General features: G+C 54.5%; 5 protein-coding genes across 5 annotated transcripts; 3 read left to right on the top strand and 2 right to left on the bottom strand.

Annotated features, from left to right (window-relative positions):
- Positions 1 to 1,832: 1,832 nt before the first annotated feature.
- On the bottom strand, positions 1,833 to 3,059 carry BXZ73DRAFT_37428 (kinase-like domain-containing protein; the record flags this gene model as incomplete). The annotated part of the gene is made up of 4 exons (XM_048018001.1): positions 1,833 to 2,006; positions 2,073 to 2,324; positions 2,377 to 2,880; positions 2,931 to 3,059. Coding segments are annotated over 4 exons (1,059 nt in total), but the record flags the coding sequence as incomplete, so codon positions are not given.
- A 1,342-nt stretch (positions 3,060 to 4,401) lies between these two features.
- Positions 4,402 to 12,399, top strand: BXZ73DRAFT_86081 (atypical/PIKK/PI4K protein kinase; the record flags this gene model as incomplete). Its single annotated transcript, XM_048024071.1, has 26 exons — positions 4,402 to 4,782; positions 4,807 to 5,166; positions 5,217 to 5,365; positions 5,418 to 5,565; positions 5,616 to 5,864; positions 5,913 to 6,107; positions 6,158 to 6,301; positions 6,359 to 7,177; positions 7,232 to 7,399; positions 7,453 to 7,561; positions 7,617 to 7,912; positions 7,962 to 8,160; positions 8,202 to 8,403; positions 8,483 to 8,632; positions 8,687 to 8,832; positions 8,882 to 9,237; positions 9,288 to 9,465; positions 9,516 to 9,625; positions 9,685 to 9,852; positions 9,901 to 10,056; positions 10,103 to 10,336; positions 10,388 to 10,634; positions 10,689 to 10,716; positions 10,805 to 10,808; positions 10,837 to 11,166; positions 11,908 to 12,399. 26 exons carry the CDS (start codon positions 4,402 to 4,404, stop codon positions 12,397 to 12,399), a joined length of 6,018 nt encoding a protein of 2,005 aa, XP_047883541.1.
- An 812-nt stretch (positions 12,400 to 13,211) lies between these two features.
- Positions 13,212 to 16,983, top strand: BXZ73DRAFT_95338 (RNA dependent RNA polymerase-domain-containing protein; the record flags this gene model as incomplete). Its single annotated transcript, XM_048026748.1, has 13 exons — positions 13,212 to 13,340; positions 13,391 to 13,831; positions 13,879 to 13,897; positions 13,952 to 14,105; positions 14,155 to 14,708; positions 14,758 to 14,802; positions 14,854 to 14,943; positions 15,001 to 15,046; positions 15,103 to 15,265; positions 15,480 to 15,617; positions 15,668 to 16,339; positions 16,399 to 16,417; positions 16,592 to 16,983. The coding sequence occupies 13 exons, from the start codon at positions 13,212 to 13,214 to the stop codon at positions 16,981 to 16,983; spliced, it is 2,862 nt and encodes a 953-aa protein (XP_047883540.1).
- A 249-nt stretch (positions 16,984 to 17,232) lies between these two features.
- BXZ73DRAFT_95337 (uncharacterized protein) lies at positions 17,233 to 17,919 on the top strand (the record flags this gene model as incomplete). Its single annotated transcript, XM_048026747.1, has 4 exons — positions 17,233 to 17,652; positions 17,702 to 17,758; positions 17,818 to 17,841; positions 17,893 to 17,919. 4 exons carry the CDS (start codon positions 17,233 to 17,235, stop codon positions 17,917 to 17,919), a joined length of 528 nt encoding a protein of 175 aa, XP_047883539.1.
- Positions 17,920 to 19,354: 1,435 nt separating this feature from the next.
- BXZ73DRAFT_72740 (Sybindin-like protein) lies at positions 19,355 to 19,906 on the bottom strand (the record flags this gene model as incomplete). Its single annotated transcript, XM_048021785.1, has 4 exons — positions 19,355 to 19,524; positions 19,577 to 19,738; positions 19,788 to 19,833; positions 19,886 to 19,906. The coding sequence occupies 4 exons, from the start codon at positions 19,904 to 19,906 to the stop codon at positions 19,355 to 19,357; spliced, it is 399 nt and encodes a 132-aa protein (XP_047883538.1).
- Between the last annotated feature and the right edge of the window lie 118 nt (positions 19,907 to 20,024).

The raw sequence follows: 20,024 nt of genomic DNA, 5'->3' as shown, positions 1-20,024 counted from the left end.
CTCCGAGTCTACTCCTCCATATCATTGAATTGCTTCCGCAGCCCTCTGCATTCCCCGCCGCGCCTCTACCTTTAACCTCTCCACACACCGCCTTTTAATACCGAGTCTGTCGGATGGACGCAAGTCGCAGCGCGATCGTCATCTGACCGCGACGGTCATCCGGAGTCGCCGGAAGCGGCGGCCCGCTGCATCTCGATCCCTGCTTATTGTGTGAGTCGACAGATCCTTTCGACGAAGCCGAGTCCCGACGCACATCCCTCCCGCGTATCGCAGGGCCGCGCTAGCAGGCTCATCTATCTCGTCGCGTATCTCGTCGCCGCCCGACCCGTGGGCTGTCCGACCGTCGAGACCCCGCGCACGAGCACCTGCGGGGTCCGGAGAAGACGCATCAGATCCCACCGTCTTGTCCTCCCCGCGCTAGTCTCGCGCGCGGCGCCCTTCCAGAACACCTGCTTGGCGTCGCGCGCGACCGCTGGGGCGGACCTGCTCTATCCGGGAGGGCGCGGTGCCCAAACGCGAGGATCGGTACGTAGTAGGTACGAACGTAGCTCGGTTACCGACGTGCGATGCGATGCGCGAGCTCGCCGACGCCGACGCCGACGACACGCAGGTCGTGCCCGCACCACCGGCTGCGAAGCTCGTCCGACGACTGTGCCTCTCGGCTGAGCAGCTCATGCGGCACGGCGATCGAGGCTAGAAGGTCTGTCCCGCTCGTTTCTCGACGTCGAGGAGTCGGCTCGACACGCACGCGCGGGGGCAGGGCGAGGTGCCGCTCCGAGAAAGTCGCAGTCGCGTGCGCGCCGTCATCGCGCGCGACACGCTTCTCCCGAGTCCCGATCTTGGGGCTTCCCGTGCGCCGCCGGGTAAGGCAAAGTTGGAGGTTGGCGCAGCGCGACGCGGGCTTCACGTACGAGGGAAGTCGTTCGGATGTTGAGTCCCATGGCCAGACTCCGAGCTTTAACTTTGAGGCTCGTGGTTGTCCACGAAGGCAAAGACTTCGAGCCCCATCCTCGAGCCCGCGCCCTGGTTCGTACACATGTCGTAACGGCCGGCAGTACGGCGTGCCGTTGTGGAGCGTCTCTGCATACGTTCCTCGTGGCCCCTCACCTGTCCTCGAAAATCTTCTGCAAAAGCAACACCCTCCGGATCCAGACAGTCCTCGGGCCCGGGCATGTTCCGTCCTCGCACCGCACACGAAGATCCTGGTCGCGAACTACCACGAGCGCCCCACCCACGGAGTCGTCGCGCGCGAGGCCGTCCGGCGCGCTCGTGGCCTCCTGCGACACGTCGCGGACGGCAGGGAGCCTCGCGCTCTATTGTGTAGCGCAGCGCGAGATCCAGCCGCGCGATCACGCGGCACGCGCACGGAACGTCCTTGCGCCGCACGCTGGCTCCGGGACGCCCGACGGGAAACCAGCTCGCGTTTCGCGCGCACAGTCTAGGTTGCGCGTGCCCGAGGCGCTGGGGCTCCCTATTGTGTGGGGCTTGCCTCGCGGTGTCGGAACCTCGTTCGCGAGCTCTTACAAGACGTGCGGGAGCCCCGAGGCTGGTGACGGGGCTCGATTAGGCTTGTGGCCAGTAGACCTCCTTCCTCGAGCGGTCCGGAGGTGTGCGGAGCGAACGTTTGACGAGCAGGCGAACAGCGGAGAGAAGGCTGGATTCGGTGTGTGTCCGGGCAACAGAGAGGATTACAGATGTATGATACAGCTAGTTGGATTGGTAAGTTCCGCCTTGCGCCATCGCGCGTCCCAGTGGTCCCGAGGTAAGTAGTAACGCTACAAAGGTCGTGTACAGCATGTCAGTTGTCGTGAGTGGGGTATGGCTACATAGCACTAGAGGAAGCGCCGCTTCTTCTTGGGCCGCAAGTCTTCGTCCTGAAGGATATCGTCATCCAAGAAACGTGCCGAGGGCCGCTTGCTCCGCAACCCGGGCACCTTGATGTCCATGGGGAACGGTGCACGCCACGCAGTCGTCGGGTCGGGAGCCGGGTCGGCAACGAGCGGAGCCTACACGCGATGGGAGGTTAGTCCGGACTTGATTAGAGTATTGGATACAGACAGTGGACGGCGCACCAGTTCGATCCTGCGCTCAATCCGGCCCCAGGGTATGTCACTGAGGTAAGGCTCCTGCCTAATCTCCTCGTTAACCAGGGTGCCTTTATGTACGACCGAGCGACAGCATCGGCGCCTGCTTATGTCGTACTTGAATGCTGCCCTGAAGTAATCACGAAGCAATGGAGGCATCGTCTTGTCGTCGATAGAAGCAGTTTGCCTTTCATCAAACAGCTCATCTTCGAGCTCATCTATGCTGCAACCTTGGACAGGCTGAACCAACTTCAATAGAAGTTTAAGGACGTTCAGGGAGGATCAGACTCACGGGTTTCTTGAAGAGCAATTCGAATAGGATCACAGCGAGACTCCACCAGTCGCAAGCGAATCGCTCCTCGAACGTCTCGTAGTTGAGGAAAACCACCTCGGGTGACATGAATTCCAACGTGCCGATGTGGAAGCCTCTCCAGTCGGTGGCGGCATCGACGCGGTGAGCGTACCCCATGTCGGTGATCATAGCATACCCGTCGGCGTTGATGAGGACGTTCTCGGTCTTGATGTCGCGGTGCACTATGCCGTGGGAATGCAGGAACTCGAGTCCAAGAGCGATATTGGCGAAATAAAACTTGGCGACCTTGGGCTGCCAGGGGCGCTCTTGCAATTCATAGAGGGTGGCGCAAGGAGCGTACTCAAGCATGATGTACGTGTTGTGACTGTCGATAAAGGCGTCCACCACGCCTGCAATGAATGGGTTCCACGGAAGCCCTGAGAGGGCATTCAGTTCGCGGTTCTTGCGGTCTGCGATCGCTTTGCGGTCCCTATGGGCCTCGTTCTGTGAATGTATCAGCTTGGGAAGTTGAGCGCGAATGACGCAAGTCCTACCCTCTGCTCATCGCGCAAGGATCTCTTCGATATGACCTTCATGGCGAAGACAGCCTCGTGTCGGCGGCGACGGTGGCTGCGAGGCCTCTTCGCTTGGACAAGGCAAACGTGCGCCTGCGCTCCTTCGCCTGGAAGGATTCTATCACGACGGGAGATAATACCAGCTTCTGTGCGCACTCACCCAGCTTCGTGATTATCCTTAAATCTGAAAGTGTTGTCTTCGAGTGACCGACAAACAAGGGTGGCTGAGCCACTGTGGGTGGCGTGCACTCGGGAACGCTTGAACTGGACCCGACTGGCTTCTCTTCCCACCCATCGAGCTGCTTCCGGCATGATTAACTCGAGAAGCCGCGATGAGGGCGCATGTTCCACGTACGGGCGTTGTGGGTGAAGATGGTGGTCGGTATGCCCTCTTCATTGGGTGGCGCACCGGGGTTCTCGGCGGGGAGGTAATCATGCAAACAGTCGTGTAGTTATGTGGTGAGAAGAAAGATGTAGACGTAGAGGGGGCAGATGGTTCCGCCGCCGATTCCTCTAATTGAAGCGGATAGAATGTGTGGGGGTCGAAGAGGGCGAGTGGCGTACGCCGGAGGAGAGCAGCTATAGTAGAGTGGAGGCTCTTGCACTCCGTTCAACCCGGCCCGCCACTTTCGGCTATTGTTCAAACTCCGCGACGCGTTGGATGCTACGATCACGTGGGTCGCGTTTATGGGCGTCTACGTGGCGGATTGCAACGGACGTCAAATGCCCTTTCCGTTAGATACCCCGCCATAGCCTGAGCATCGCCTTGCTACTATCACACGCGCGTATATCTTCAGGGATTCACCCATACTGCAAGGCTTCAGTCTGGCATGGATTGGCAAGTGTCGTCTACATCTCCCTAAAGCACGTATTGACCCTGTGTTCAGTCTTGAGCTGAACATCCGTCAGCTTATTCTCTCGGACCTTGCGTCTAGCATAGGCGAATTCAAAACGCATTCTGAGTCAGCTGAGAATGTGCTTTCTGCCATCGACTTGATTACGTCCAAGGTCGAAACGCGGGCTGGAGGTGACGAAGTCCCCGTCCCGCAACAAGAGCACGTCGAGAGCAAGCGGTTTGAAGCCACGAATGGAACATTTGGAAACGTAGCCATTCTACTGGACGACGAAGTTAAGATCCGCATAGAAACCGATGAGCCGGAGGAGGAGCTAGGGGAGGAGCGGGTCTTCATGGTGAGCCATACCATCCCCTCGTGCATGTGGGCACATTCTAAGCGGCCCAGCCCAACTCGCGAGCACAATGCAACATAGGATTTGCAGAGTTGGCAATCAATCTCCCCGACGCTCATGTCCACGCTACCGTTCCCGTCCTCATCGACATTCTCCGCGACGTTCCGTACATTGACTTCGACCAATGTCTCTCCTGGGAAGGTGTGCTGCCGCCATCCATTTGTTATCATCGCAAACTCAAGACTGTACATCAGATTGGGCTATGCCCGACCAGTTAGTTTCGACTACTGTGACGGCCCTCCTCAAAATAGCCAGTGGTCATCCACAGTACCGAGGTGGCGCTTTCAAGGCCATAGTGGGGCTTGCTACCGAAATTGTTGAACGCTTCAAGACCGCAGATCGTGGGTCTTTCTCCACCTTTGGCGAACGTAAAGATATTGACACATATCTAGCCTTCGACGTCTTATCGCAGTATGCCCCCGCGTTCCACGGGTTGTACAGGGCTATCATTTCTATCCCATTTGACTGGACCTCCGCAGAGTGGTGCACATTGGCTGAGCAACTTAACCCTCTATTCGCCCCCGACATTGTAGAGCGTCTCAACAGACTTCCAGTCGAGGCGCTATCCGGCAAGTCCGAGGAGGTGGAAAAGCTGGAATACATCCAGACCCTCGTCTCGCGCTACGTTTCACGCGGCCGCCCTCTCACCGGCTACTTCATCGTCTGCTGCGTCATCGAAGCCCAATGGACTATCCTTGCCCAGGCTCTTGGTCGCGATTTCTCAGCCGAGGACATCGTCTTATCGCCCACTCCACAAGAGGCAGAGGCAGCCGGCATCGCGTGGCTCAAGCTCCATCGGTACCTTGAGCCTGGCTCTGGCCTTAACGAAGACAATGAGAAGGAGGTGGTGCGGGCCACGTTGAAGCACGCTTTACAGACCTTCACTACTCTTCTCGTTCAAATCGAGGCGCTAGACACCGACCCTGCGGAAGATAGCTATGCTTGGGAGACTATGTCGGAGAGTCTGGTGAGCAGACATAGTCATTGCTTCAAGTATCTCCACTCATTCTCTTTCAGAAACTCGCTGCTGTCTGCTCTGTTGCTTTGAACGAACTGGATGTTGGACTCTACGACCGTCTAAAAGCGCTGCTCAGTGCTGACTCCCCGATCTTCGACAACCTGATACAGGAAGCCGCGCTCAAGTCCACGAGTATAGTCGTGCGAAGGTGTGCTAAGCGACGTGTCAAAAGTAAGCAGGAACTGACGAGACTGATACAGCTTCCCTGACATCGCGGCTTCGATGGCGAACCACTTGAGACGCTTCGTAACGTCGCCACTCTCCATCTTTGAATTCGAATTCGCCACCACCCCGCATACCCCCACCACTCTCCTGGCTGCCGCCAGATGCCTCTCGCTCTGCATCTATGTAAGCATACAGTATCTTGTCACTCTCATTCAAAGCTCATGGTTTATTAGCTCGCACCTGGGGACGACCTGATCATGTCCTACATGTACTCGCTCCTCAACTACATCGCGGCGTCAAGCAAGGACATCTTCGATACCTCTAGTATCACTCCCAAGAGCGCCGGCGACCTCTCCGATCTTGCGACTATGCACTCCGGCGACACGAGCCTTCGTGGCCTATCCGAAGAGGAGAAACGCACAGTGGGCATCAGCACTATCTCCGTTGCCACCCAGCTCGCTTTGGAGAGCAAGTCTGAGGAGGTGAGAGTGTACAGTGCGTCGAGAAACACTGCATTCACCCCGTAGCAGGTTTCCCGTCTTACCGTGTCCATGCTTCTGCAACGCATGCGTTCTGCTGAACCCACCGTGGAAGCTGCGATTGCCTACAATCTGGTAGATTTGGCGCTCACTGCCCCTCAAAGTTCATTCATCGACATCATCCGAGCTTTCTCTTCGATCAATCGGTCAGCCAACTTGGACGATACTCGGTTCTCGAACAACATGGTATGTTCTACATTCGCTTCCATCGATGAGGTTCTGAGTGGCCGTTCTAGGTTCTCGCTGCACAAACCCGTCTTGCCAAGGAGTTGAGGCGCCGTCCCGAGCTCTACCAAATTTACTTGGTTGAGCTCTTGACCCTTTTTGCCGACAAGGGCGTTGCTATTCAAAACGCAGCGATCGCAAACCAGCGGGCGAAGGTAACTGCATTTGCACACATACTTGAGAACAATTCGATCTGATCTGTCGTTTTGCAGCTTGAAGAGATGTCAGAGCAGCTTGCATCGTTGCTGCTTCCAATCGACGCATTGTTGGGACACAGCGATTTCGATCTTGGTCCCGACATCTCTTACAATGTCGTCACCCTCTTCCGTAACATGTGGTTCCTGTGCGTTCTGTTTGGGTTCACAGTCCCCAACAATCAGCCTCACAACGCGATGGAATGGCGTCAACCCGCTCTTGCTCGTATCGCCGCTCGGACCCCATCCATTGTTCTTGAAGAAGCGCACGACACCATCGTCAGCGACCTCGATTATAACACCGTCATTCGGCAAGAGTACGTCGATATGGCACTCGGTCCCACCCGCGAGACGGTCATTGCGAAGTCCCGCGCACTGCTCTCCAAGCACATCCCCTTGCGGGTTAGTGAAGTGCGGTACCTCGTCCCCGGGCAAGTCCTCTTCCTCTTGGCAATGCACGACGTGGAAAGCATGCGCGCAGCCTCAGGCCGCCCGTCTTCTCTTGTTTCTTACTTCGTCAACAAGGGCATCAACAAGAACGCCGGGCTGTTGGCTTGCATGGAAGGTGTTGCGGAGAAGGTAATCAGGGGCGCAGTGTCAGACCTCAACGGTCTGGCCGCAAAGCAAGCACTTCCGCCAGTTCTCCCAGTCGAGCTTCGCGCGCTTTTGGTCGCCAGCACCCATCGCATTCCGAAGGCGCGCGACATCGCGTCACGGTACCTCAACAGGCTCATCACGTCATTCCCCTCGCTCATGTGTGACCAACCACTGGTCTTCGCAATTCTCGAGGTCTTGACACTTCTGCGTCAAGCCACTGAAAATGAGTACCTAGACGAGGTACGCCCATGTCTACCATTGATTGCATTCTTCGGACTCACTGTCCTGGTGTAGGATAACCCAACCTATGTGTATCGCTCTGACCGCGCAGATCTTGAGCTCCAGTTGTCAGACAACTACGAGGCCAGGAATCAGATGCTATCCCAGTTACAGCGCGATTCCGCCAACTGGTTCGAGCTTGCGCTCAGCAGGGCTCCTATGGAACTTCACTCTACGTTGCAGGTGGGTCGACATTTTTTCTAGACTCTGTGAGTAACTCTTAAGTTTTATTTCAGAAATACCTCACCACAATCGAGGCTGCATCGCTGTCGGACTCCTCTGAACTCGGAGCCTCCGTTGCTGTTCAGTGGGCGAAGGCCATTGGTCCCATTGATAGGAAGTTGTGTAAGTGGGAGACGTATTGACATCATTCTTCGTCTGACATCATGTCTTTCTGTAGCATCGCTAGCTTCAATGTCCATGTTCAAGCCGGATCGGGCGAAGACGATGGCGAGCCAACTGGCGTCAAAGGGTTATTACACGGGCGAGGCTGCCGGATACCGGATCGGACGCGCGAGCGGGATGGACGATCTGGACGATCCGCTCAAGTTCGTGCCAGCGCGTGAACTCACCCAATTGAAGTCTAGGATTGCCGAGGCCATCTCTGCCATCCGGAACAAGCAGAGCGTCCTGACGATTTCTGACTTGAAGCGACTTCTGTTCCGCGCGGCGTCCTCTCTCATATTCTTCGATCAGGTACTTCGACATCCGCTTAGGAAGGGATGACTGCTGACTAATTTTGTAGTGGGATTACGAACTGGCACACTACATCGTCGCGCTTCCCTTTGAGGCCTTCACTCAACCGGCTATCTCTGCGGGGATCGAATCATGGTCTTGGGTCATTGCAGAGCGACCTTCTTACGAGGTAACGATGATGTCTGAAATTGCGTCTGCGTGGGACACCAGCGTGAAGCTGGGCAAGGGCCTGTTTTCAAGAGCCAAAAGTAAGATCAGTCCTAGATACAAGCCGTCCAAAACTAATCAGATTCGCACAGCTACCAAGACCCATTCCTCCACGAAATCGAGTATTCTCCGACAGACAAAGCTACTATCGATCGCGCAGCACGAGCGGCCCAACGACTCCTCACTCCGCACGCCCTAGTCCTTCGGCTTCTATTCAGTCGCTTGCAAGCTGCCAGGTATCGCAGGCCTGGGTTGATGCTGTTGTTCCAGCGACTTGCACTATCGTCTGCTCGAGCCATGCTTCCATGTGGTGAGCAGATTGTTGCTATGAGGCGTCGAGGTGTCCACCTGACGCATTCGCAGTACCCATCCGCTCTCCCGTCAAGCGCGGTTCACATTCCTGTTGTTCGCGTTCGAGACGCTGAAGAGTTCTTACCTGGACGTCTTCTGCGAGAATCAACTTCGGCTTAGTGTCTACCACGCGGCGTATTCCTGGTTCACGACCCGTCCACAGTGTGTAGTGATCCCATCCCAGCGTTAGTATCATGCTGATGACCATCATGGTAGATGGTCGTATGGCTCGAACAGGGTTGTCGTCGATGCAGACATCAAGGTCTTGTCCGAATTCTTGTCCTACCTGCAAGCAGATTCCATCCGAGGGTATCCACCAATCTCTAGTCTAGCACCTGCCCACGCCCCATCGCAGTACTCTCGTGAGTGCATTATGATGTGATGCAGGTATATTGCTGAGTTTTGCCTTAGATTACGTCGCTTTGCTGAAGAACCTTGGCCTCCCTGTTCGACTCTTGGTCGAGAACGAAGTCTACCGACTCGGTGTGTGGGGCAACCCAGCAAACGACGTCAAGCGTGGAACAGACCACCTCTCTGCGTTGGAGAAGACGATGTTGGACAATACTTGGACCAGTACTGTACGCAGGACGTGGGAGATTGACCCTGCCATTGCCGTCCACATGGCGGAGCGCTTCAATCATCCGGCCGTTCAGTCTGCTGTTGGTTCTCTCGTCCGCTCGGCAACTCCAGAGGTCCTCGATGTTCCCGAGGGGCTTCGCTTCCTTGTCGGTGAGAAGTTGGACACCGGCGTTCAGCGGGATCTTCGGGTATGTGACATGTTCATTACTGAGGAAACCTCCCGTCTGACATCCCTCAGTACCTGCTCTTGTGGGCCTCGGTGGCGCCTGTCCTCGCCATCACCTTCTTCGAAAGGCGTTACAACAACCACCCTCAACTCCTCCAGTATGCCCATAGAGTACTCGAAGGGCACCCGGTCGAATTGACATTCTTCTTTGTGCCGCAAGTAGTGCAAGCCCTTCGCTACGACGATCTTGGTGACTCAATTGGTTGTGCGTGTAACTAAATAACTCACTGCCGCTTGTAGGATATGTCTCTCGCTTCATCTTCGAGACTGCCAAAATCTCCCAGCTCTTCTGTCATCAGATCATCTGGAACATGAAGGCCAACTGCTATCGCGATGACGCTGGAGAAATGGTGCGTGAATGATAACAGCCACCAGCGATAGTCCGCCTCACCGATATGCGTGCTCGCAGGAGGATCCTCTAAAGCCGGTGCTGGACAAGATGACTGACATGGTCGTCGATTCACTCTCCGGTGACGCACGTAACTTCTATGATCGCGAGTTTGGATTCTTCAACGAGGTCACGTCCATCTCTGGGAAGCTCAAGCCTTTTATCAAGAAGACCAAGCCGGAGAAGAAGGTTGGTTCACGTCGCACCAATATGGTCTTGTCGCTTATCCCGCGGTAGGCCAAGATTGACGAAGAAATGGCCAAGATCGTGGTCGAAGTCGGTGTCTACCTGCCCAGTAACCCAGATGGAAAGGTTATCGACATCGACAAGAAGTCGGGTCGCCCGCTTCAGAGTCATGCAAAGGTCACTGTTTTCGTCGTCATCACTGGACATGTCACTGAATAGGTTCATGCAGGCGCCCTTCATGGCCACCTTCAAGGTCCGCAAAGAACGACTAGTCGAACGAGCAACCTCCGATAACGTTCTGGAAGCGGACGGCGGAAAAGAAGAGGTCGAAGAGTACGACATCTGGCAGCAGGCCATCTTCAAGGTCGGAGATGACTGCAGGCAAGACGTTCTCGCCCTGCAGGTCATTGCGATGTTCAAGAACATCTTCACGAGCGTGGGCTTGACTCTCTACGTGTTCCCCTACCGCGTGACTGCTACTGCCCCGGTGTATGTCCAATGGGATCTATCTTGTCATATATTGCTGACCCAGGTACAGTGTGGTGTCATCGATGTCGTGCCGAATGCAACATCTCGTGACGAAATGGGTCGGGCCAAAGTCAACGACTTGCTGGACTTCTTCGTGGCGAAATATGGAGGCGAAGACACTGTCGAGTTCCAGAAGGCTCGCCTCAACTTCATTCAATCCATGGCGGCATACTCGGTCGTTTGTTACATCTTGCAAGTTAAGGACAGGCACAACGGCAACATTATGATTGACGGCGAGGGACACATCGTTCACATCGGTATGTTCACGAGGTCTTTTGTGCAGCTCCTCTCACCGACAGTATGTCTGGCAGACTTCGGATTTTTGTTTGACATAGATGAGTTCTATACCATCCATTTCCTCTGTGATCGTGCTAACTAGCCTTCTTCTGTGTCTCTACGTCCTGGAGTGAGTCGCTTCTGCTAACAGGTTTGTTGCGCAGTGACTGACCCGCACTCCAGGGTGTCAAATTCGAGCCAAACTCGTTCAAGCTCACACACGAGATGGTTGTTTTGATGGGTGGGCGGTACTCACAAGGATACCAACTCTTCCAGCAGTTGACAGTGAAAGCGTTCCTCGCCATCCGTCCACATACCGACCAGCTGGTCAGCACCGTCCAGCTAATGCTGGACACGTACCTTCCGTCCTTCAAGGGTGAACCGACGATCAAGCGGCTCAAGGATCGCTTCGTCTCGCACATGAACGAGCGTCAGGCTGCAGACTACATGATGTCTACCGTGAGGAACGCGCACGAGAACGTGCGTAGTACCGCATATGATGAGTTCCAGAGGGTATGTTACTCTTCAGCCTCTGTCATCACACCGATCGAATAACCATTGTCTCCCAATAGCTTCAGAACGGCATTCCGTACAAGTAGTCACTGGGTCGTTGTAATCGTGGATGGACTTGCTCTCTTCTGTGTTCGTTTCTCATGTTATAAGTAGTCAACTGGTCATCGCTCGCTACTCGTCGTGCCTTATTATTCCTTTATTGGTTCGCGTTCGCTTCATGTGGGCTTTCTGGTTGATTTGGGGTCCAATTTGTGGTGTTGCATAGCACTGGCTTTGCAGAATGAGGACGTCAAAACGAGCGCTTGTGGCCCATGTATGGGCGTCCACAGTGCTTAGCCTGGAACTACCTCGTTTACCGCAGCACACAACATGCGCCCAACACCTTCGATATCGATCAACTTTGCTTCGACCGTGACAGTCCGATCTCCACCTCGGCTTCCCTGTTCTCAGCCACTCGGTCCTCGGTCAAAGCACATCACAGCCGTGTTGCGATCTAGCCACACTCTACCTTCCACCCCTCGTTCTCGCCCTTCAACATGGAGGTAGCCCTCCAAGACGTCGCGTTTGATGCTAGCGTGTGGGACGTGAAGAGGATTTTGGGTAGCGTGTTGCACGGCGATGGATTTTACGACGCGTCTGATCCCAAAGCTCGACCTGTGTGAGTGGCACCTCTGTTCAGACTTCGTAAGATGCGCCCTCACCCCCACAAGCAATTTCAAAGTAACGCTCAACCCTGGTCAGGGTGCGCAGAACGACGGCACCGGATCACTGATCCTGCCCAATCGCAAGCTGGGTGACAAGTTCATGAAATTGGTCTGCGAAGAGAAGAAGGCGATCGTCCTGAACGGCCGCAAGATGCGCTTTTACAGGAGCAAGAGCAAGCCGGGACGAGGACTAAAGGAAACCCTCGAGAAGACACCATATCTGCAGCCCGAGCTAGAGGAGAAGCGAGAGGAGAAGCTTCGTCGTCTCGACATGGCATTGTACGTAGACAAGTTGCAATTCGGGATATTCTACCGTCCCCCGGGGTCCCCAATGACCGCCTCACGAGTCTTCTCCAACGAGTACGAAGTTAGTCACAACCACAGAGGGGCCGGGCTGCTATGGTTCGAGTACGATCACAAGCTCATTCGAATACAGGTAAGAGGCGTGTTCCACTCTCCTGTAAACCCGTTCCTCAGACCAGTGAGCAGCTTGGTGATAAGACGACAGAAGAGATTTGCTCAAATGTAGCCGTTAGCTTCTCCAACATCCGGAGGCTTGCGATTGGGGTTGACTTCGGCAACCCGTGTACGTGGATGTGAATCCCTGTTTCCCCGTGCTGTTGAACCAACTCTCCCTGCAGTCATCTGTTTTGAGCTACTTACGCCACCAATGCTCGAGCGCGAACGGTTCAATCGGACCCTCACGGGTCGCGAATGGCAGGACCAGCGCAAGTTCCGCCAGCGGCTTGATAGCTTGAACGAAGCTCACGCTGTAGTGGCACCCTACTGTCACCACCTGCGCCTGATCCTCCACACCGAAGAAGACATTCGCACGTTTGCAGAGCTTTGTGTCGTGGCCGGACTTAGGCGTCCCTTTTGGGCCAACGTAGAAGCTTTCAACAAGGGTTTCTTCTCCCCCAGATCCCTCTACACCTTCCACAACTGGTTAGGGAAATTCGAATGGGGCGTCGCATTCCAGATCGAGGCTCTCCTCCGAGGTGGTTTGTTACACACAGACGACATACTAGTCACGTTCAAGCCGCTGATCGAGGATCTATGCCGGACTCGGCCCTCAGAGCTGCCGACATCCTACGACACTTCTCGGAGACCGTCCGCACTCGCGATCCACACGACACCCTCCACGATTGTTTCGAGCGCGTACTTCCCGAAGGAGGCAAATGGAATGGTGGCTTGAGGAACGGCGGCCCGAAGAATGGTCATCGCAAGAATGGAACAGCTACAAACGGCTCAGTAGAGGCGATTGGTCATTTCGACGCGCTAGGACGAGAACGAGATTTGGGTAAATTCAAGTGTTATCGCACAACTTTCACGCCGACCCGCATGGTGCTGGAAGGCCCATACGTTAGTCAAAGCAATCGAGTTATCCGACAATTCGTCGGATACGAGGACCACTTCCTCCGTGTCGACTTCCGCGACGAGGATCGACTGCAATACAGATGGGCGCGAGAGGTGAGCCTTCACACATTGCCCAGCGCTGATGCTGAATCAAGCCTTATCAGGTTGATGGTACCACGCTACTCCACAACCGCGTGGGCGGTGTCTTGAAGAAGGGCTTTGAGCTTGGCGGGCGACACTTCGAGTTCCTTGCCTATTCTTCCTCGGCCCTACGGGAGCACGCGGTGTGGTTCATGAATCCCTTCCATCACAAGATGCAAGGATGGATCAACGCCCACAAGATCCGTGAAAGCCTAGGAGACTTCAAGAACGTCATCCGATACCCGTCAAAGTACGCAGCACGTCTAGCTCAAGCTTTCACTGCAACAGACCCGTCGGTGTCCATTACGAGGGACCAATGGGAAGAAGTCGAGGATCTCGGACCAAAGCTGTATCTGTACACAGACGGTGTAGGCACCATATCGCCCGAACTCGGTGAAATGATTTGGGAGGCACTTTGTACTGCCAAGGAAGACCTTCGGAGACATGACCGGAAGCCTTCCGCCGTAAGTCTGTTTGGTGTCTCGTCTGTCGCTAGGCTAATGGTATACAGTACCAAATACGTTTTCTAGGTACGCCTCCTTGAAAACTCGCCGAATAACCGCTTGTAAAAGACATTATTCTAGGGTTCAAGGGAATGGTTGGCATTGACGAGCGGCTCAAAGGGGTTAAGATGCGCTTACGCAAGTCGATGAAGAAGTTCGAGGGACTGGACAAAGACGCCGCCCCTATCGAGATTGCCCGATGGTTCGATAAACCAGGTACCTCTTACTTAAACAGGTAAGGACATCCTTCAAAACCCACCCCGACGCTGACAAGAACTCCTCAGGGCTCTTGTGATGATTCTCGAAGATCGCGGGGTAGACAAGGAGGTTTTTATGAAGCTTCAAGAAGACGCAATCACGGAAGTTGTCAGTTCGTCTGACACGGTCGATGGAGCAACCGGGATGCTGAAAATGCACAACCTGGGTCTGAGCTTCTCTATTCCCTTCATTCTCGACCGCCTCGGCGCGGCAGGTATGGGAATGAAAGGAAAGAACGCGGCAAACTTGCAGGGAACCTTCCTTCACAGTCTCCTCGCATACGCCAAGAATCACATCTTGAGAGACATGAAGCACAGTGCCCGGGTGCCCATTCCTGAAAGTTATCTGCTCGTTGGATTGGCGGACGAGGGCCCTGCTTACTTGGAGGAGCTGCGCGCGGAGCGGCAAGATGGGTACGACAAAGAGAAAGTCTGGGACGGCGTCAGTCCAGAAGACATCCTCTGTTTGGAAGATGGCCATATATTTGGTGAACATCACCTCGTCATCTCTGTGAAAATACTCCCTTATACGTCTTCAGCATGTGTACAGCACGTCGACGGCCCCCCAATATATATCCAAGGTAAGTGAGACTAACAAACCTCCGGTGCTTTCAGCCAACCTTTCAACAGGAACTGTGATCATACAGCGGAGTCCTGTTGTCCATCCAGGTGACGGTGAGCATGATTCGAATCATGTGTGCCATCTCAGTACTCAATATCTCATAGTCCAGCGGGTGTATGCTATCGGTGAACCGCCGGCAGGCAAGATATGTTCGTTCCGCAACCTGCGAAATGTCGTCGTCCTTCCCAGCCGAGGTACCCATATGACTTCCAAGTGTATGACTTCTAACGACCTTACCACGTACTATATAGGCAGCCGTTCGCTAGCTTCAATGTTGGGTGGAGGCGATCTCGACGGGTGGGTTCCTTGGATAGTTCTAAGGGTGCATCACTTACTTTTCGGGTCGTTTCCAGGGACTTATACTCGGTTATCAAGTACAGCCCGTTGCTACCCACCATTGCGGCCGGTCCTGCGGACTACACAGGAATGGGAAGCCGCAAGCTTCCGGACGGCCAGGAAAGTACGGTTGATGACATTTGCGATTTCGTGGTGGAATATATCAACTCCGATGTCTTGGTGAGCCGACTACGAGGGTTTCCTGCGAAGACAGTTCGCTCAGCGTGTACTATTTGACAGGGTCTGCTCTCGGACAGACATTTGATCATAGCCGGTGCGTACGCCATCGACGATGGTTCGATGCGTTTGCTCATCGGCGCACCCTGCAGATCAATCTAGAGCAAGTCTCTATACTTGACTCGATTCACGCGCATAGTCGCTGACTGATGTTCAGGACGGAGTCAATGATCCCGCATGTCTCGATCTCGCCCAACTCTGCAGTCAAGCGGTGGATTACCCCAAGAACGGTGTACAGGTCGATATCCATGATTCCCCTAGACTCCTCATCCGAGCGAAACCTGACTGGAAAATGGTGCGTCCGCCCATTTGTGCTGCCCTTCCTCTCTAATAGGGTCTTTTCAGGCTGAGGAAGATGATCCACGCGATACGGACTACTACATGTCTTCTCGTGCTCTGGGAGAGTTGTTCAGGAGCATCACCGTCAGTAAACCTCAAGTTCCCAAGCAGTCTTTCCCCGACCCCGAGGGACCGAAAATAGTACAAAAACCTCCAACCAAGCAGTCAATCCTTTGCGATCCTATATCCCTAGCTCTCAGGCCATTCATCGAGCGTCAACTGCACTACTTTATCAACGATGACAACAACGTCGCCGACATGCGCACCCTGTTCCTCCGCTACGAACGCGAGCTGCGCTACATCTGTGTCACTCACGCGCTCTCGGACGCTCCGGACATCCGACTACAGGAAGAAGAGGTCGCGATCGGGACGATTCTCGCGAACTGCTCCCAACACCGCTGGCGCACCGACCGGATGCACCGGATGCGAATGCACGCGTCGGAGCTCGCACGCGACATTCGCTTGAGGCTGTTCCGGCCAAGCGACACGCTCAACCCGGACCAGGGCGAGCTGCTCTATGGCCTGTCGCTGGCGTGGCTTGCGTGGGACTTCGGGATGCGGAACGCACAGGTGTTCGGGGCTCGCACTTTCAGTCTCATCGCTCTCGGAGTGGTCCTGGACACTCTGACCAAGTTGGGGGCTTTGCCTCTTCAATACCAGGAGCCCCGAGTGCAAATGGTCGATTAGGCGTCTTCTGGCCGTAGTTGTTGATACCAGACTTTGTATGTTTTCCGTAGATGTACCAGTACTACCGCCGTGCCACAGTGGAGGCGTAACCCTACGCTATGGTCTTTCATTCTCCCCATTCCCTCCGCCACCACGATGTCGTCCGATGCCCGACATCGGGTCTGTCTCATCTCATGGAATAGCTTTGTGCTTTGTCGACTGGCGCTCCTTGTTCTCGCTTCTTCTCTCTATGCTGTGAGGCAGGCAAGCTTGGCGAGCGTGACTTCACCGCTCTGTCCTCGAAGGCCATAGCATCCCTCGTCGCCTCACCCGACCCCATCCGAAATGTGGACCCTCACGATCCCAACTCCCATCTATCGAGAATACTCATCCCTCGGGCTCCTGACACGGTCAACAACACTGCGGTCAAGCAGTACATTGTCGACACCATGAAGAAACTGAAGTGGCACGTCGAGGAGGATTCATTCGCGGACAGCACGCCATACGGAGTCAAGAAATTCACCAATGTCATCGCGACGAAAGACCCCAAGGCCATGCGACGCGTCATTTTGGCCGCGCACTTTGATAGCAAGTTCTTTGAGAACAATCAGGCGAGTTCAGCGCGTCCAGAGTGCTATGTGTGCCGACTGACTTGACGTCGTTAGTAGTTTCTCGGTGCCACCGACTCGGCGGCGCCATGTGCGTTCATGCTGGACTTGGCCGAGGCACTCGATCCTCTCCTGAACGAGCGACACGAGCGACTGGAGAACGGTGAAGAGGATGACGAAGATCTGGCGAGACTACTCTGCAACTTGTGTTCTTCGATGGGGAGGAGGCGTTTAAAGACTGGACGGCTGTGGATTCCATCTACGGTGCGAGGTGAGCGATTCACGTTCCCTCTTGCTATGCCGTATACCGAGCCGCATAGACACCTCGCCCACAAGTGGGCTACAACCTACATCGCCCCCAACGCAAAGCGGAGACTGCTCCCCGCTTCGGAGACCGAGCTCGGAACTATAGAGCATCTCATCCTCCTCGACCTCCTCGGTGCCAAGCAGCCCATGATTCGCTCCTCCTTCCTCGACACTGCATGGCTCTTCGACCGGATTGCGTCGGTCGAGCAGCGTCTTGCAGACAGCGGGGCGTTCACCTACGAGAGAAACGGTGTGAAGGTTGAGGAGAGTTTCAAGCCCTACTTCCTCCCACGTAACGCACGGCAAGCATTCGGAGGCATTGAAGACGACCACATACCTTTCCTTCGGCTGGGCGTGAGTGTGCTGCACATTATCGCCAACCCTTTCCCGCGTGTGTGGCACACACTCAAGGTATGTTGCTGCCTGCCTATGCCTTCCCTGGCTCACAGATAACTTCAAGGACGATGCGGACGCATTGGACATCCCGACCATGCGACGCTGGAATTTGATCCTGCGCGTCTTCATGTCAGAATACCTCAACCTTCGCCCCCATGAGTTTTCTCGGGATGCCAATAGCACGCCGCGTCCGCGGAGGAGCTGGTGGGTGAAGATACTGTACACAAACTCGTCGAGCTCACGTTCTTTCAGTAGCCCGTTTTCGATCCTATCGAGTCGTGACGTGATTACCCTATAGTTGCATCGTTCTAGACAGGTTGTATTACCATTGACACCAAATGGTCCTCAGAGGGTTTTCATGGGTATTTTGCACGCAAAACGCATGTACGAATGCCTATATGAATATCGAGCTCTAAACCTCCCATGAACGAGCAAGCGCGCAATATAGTAGGGCGACTAAGACAGTAACAACGCCTTGTGGTACTTGAGAAGAGCTGACGCGTCTGTCACGACTAATTTCGGTGAGCATTGATTCGCGCTATCAAGGATTTAGCTCAACCTTTTGGTACTGTATATTCTCATCCATTCGTCTCCTTGCTAGGGCAACCATGTTCTTGCGAGACTTCTCACGCGCAGTTGATTGCCTTTCTACTGTTGAATGGATCGGTCGTCGCGTTCTTTTCCATGCAAACGTGATCACTTACACATCTCACTTGTTTCGTTTGTCAGCGCAGCGCGACGATGAGACAGATCCTCAATAACACCTGCACAGTGGTCAGCAGCTTCTGGATGCACTCCTGCGTCGTGCCTCGGTCAGTGATCCCATCTACCGTTCACCAGCCCACGGTGCTTACTGTCTCCGAATCAAAGGCATGGTTAACGATTTGAGTGCAATATCCTGAGAAGTTTCCTGAGCCTTCAGCTCTCCTATACAAGCCCGTGCTCGTTCTCTATCTCGTAATCAGATGTTGTGCTGAACTGCTGTATTTTGGATGCACGCACACGGTAGCGAGGCCATTTTTGATGATGTCCCTGGTCCTTTGCCTTTTCTTTCCGAATAACTCAGACTTGGTGCGCTGGAAAGCTACAGCCCTAGCTGACGCCTTTGAGGCTTTATGTTCTACTGCAGAGTTTGAGAGTTCGTTCGTCAAGGAAGAACTGGAGCTTCGCACTTTGTATCTCTTGTAACATGAGGAGCATGTCCATGGCGCTGTCCATAGCATATAGCGATAACGTGTTGACTGTATGCGCTATGGACTCACTTCGAGTCGTCAGAGCCATCCTCTTCTGCCACACCCTCTTCCTCAAGATCCATCTCCTCGTCCTCCCGTTCTAGTTTCTGAGAAGGCTGGGCTATTTTTCGACCTGCTGGAGGCATTGCGCGCGAATGTTGTGCTTTTCCGTGGTTGGATGGCCCGGCAGGATTCTGACCGTTGACGCCTGTGGCAAGAGACCATGAGGGCTGGAGTCGCGATGACTCCTTCAACTGACGAGTTGAGCTCGTGGCTTTCTTGGGCATTCTGTGACCGGGGATACTAGGGTGGGGTCAAACTTGAAGGGGGCGGAAAGGAAAGTCGGTCGCAGAAGGCAAGTCTCGAAGAGGCCTTCCTATTCAGGACGCCGGATGCAATTCGTTGATGCGTCACTTCACGGGGTCGTATTCCAGGGCTAGTGACATGCTAGAGTACAGGATACCATAAATAATTGAGAGAGAACTTTAGCCCAGAAGCTGGCCGATGCGCGTGTCAAAACCTTCACTCCGAATCGGCATCTCTGGTGTATGGAACGGATTCTTCATGACAGCGTCCGCGTAGATCTCATACACCTTCTGGAGCACCGTGTCCGCGGTGGGCTCAACGAGTGAAGTCATCAGTACAAATTTGGTACCTTCACTGGTAGTGAGAAGTGTGCTAACAGTTGTAGAGAGCAACGTGCATACCAGTGGCTGTCAATAGGATGTTCATCTTGAACGTCTCGCCCGAGATGACATGAGCTCCAGAGCTGGATCCGGTAGGAGACAATCGACTCGTGATGGCATGGATGCCATGCAGAGTTCCGGCAAGTACCAGGTATTCGTTGGAGGTCAGGTGTGGAAGACCGTCTGATAAACTGTGAGTAAACGCATCGGACTGCAAGCCAAACCGCCATACCTCCGAAACTCCGTTCATAAACGAGTCCTCCTGCTTTATTGATGACCTTAAAATTTCGATGAGCACGCGAGTCAATCACACACGGCCAGGCTACATACCCAGAGCCCGAAAATGGCCATGATAGAAACAGTGTGAGGCGCTTGGGAATCGAAGCACAGTGCGCGGAGTCATGTGAGCAAACGCGTCGGCGCGCGGCGCGTTTAAATCTCCGAATCAATATTCTCAGAACCCGGTCAG

This window comes from Epithele typhae (assembly GCF_022376455.1).
Source record: "Epithele typhae strain CBS 203.58 chromosome Unknown BXZ73scaffold_1, whole genome shotgun sequence".
Classification (NCBI taxonomy): domain Eukaryota; kingdom Fungi; phylum Basidiomycota; class Agaricomycetes; order Polyporales; family Epitheliaceae; genus Epithele; species Epithele typhae.
The sequence above is the reverse complement of the archived record's forward strand: the minus strand, read 5'-3'. Positions and strand labels throughout refer to the sequence as shown.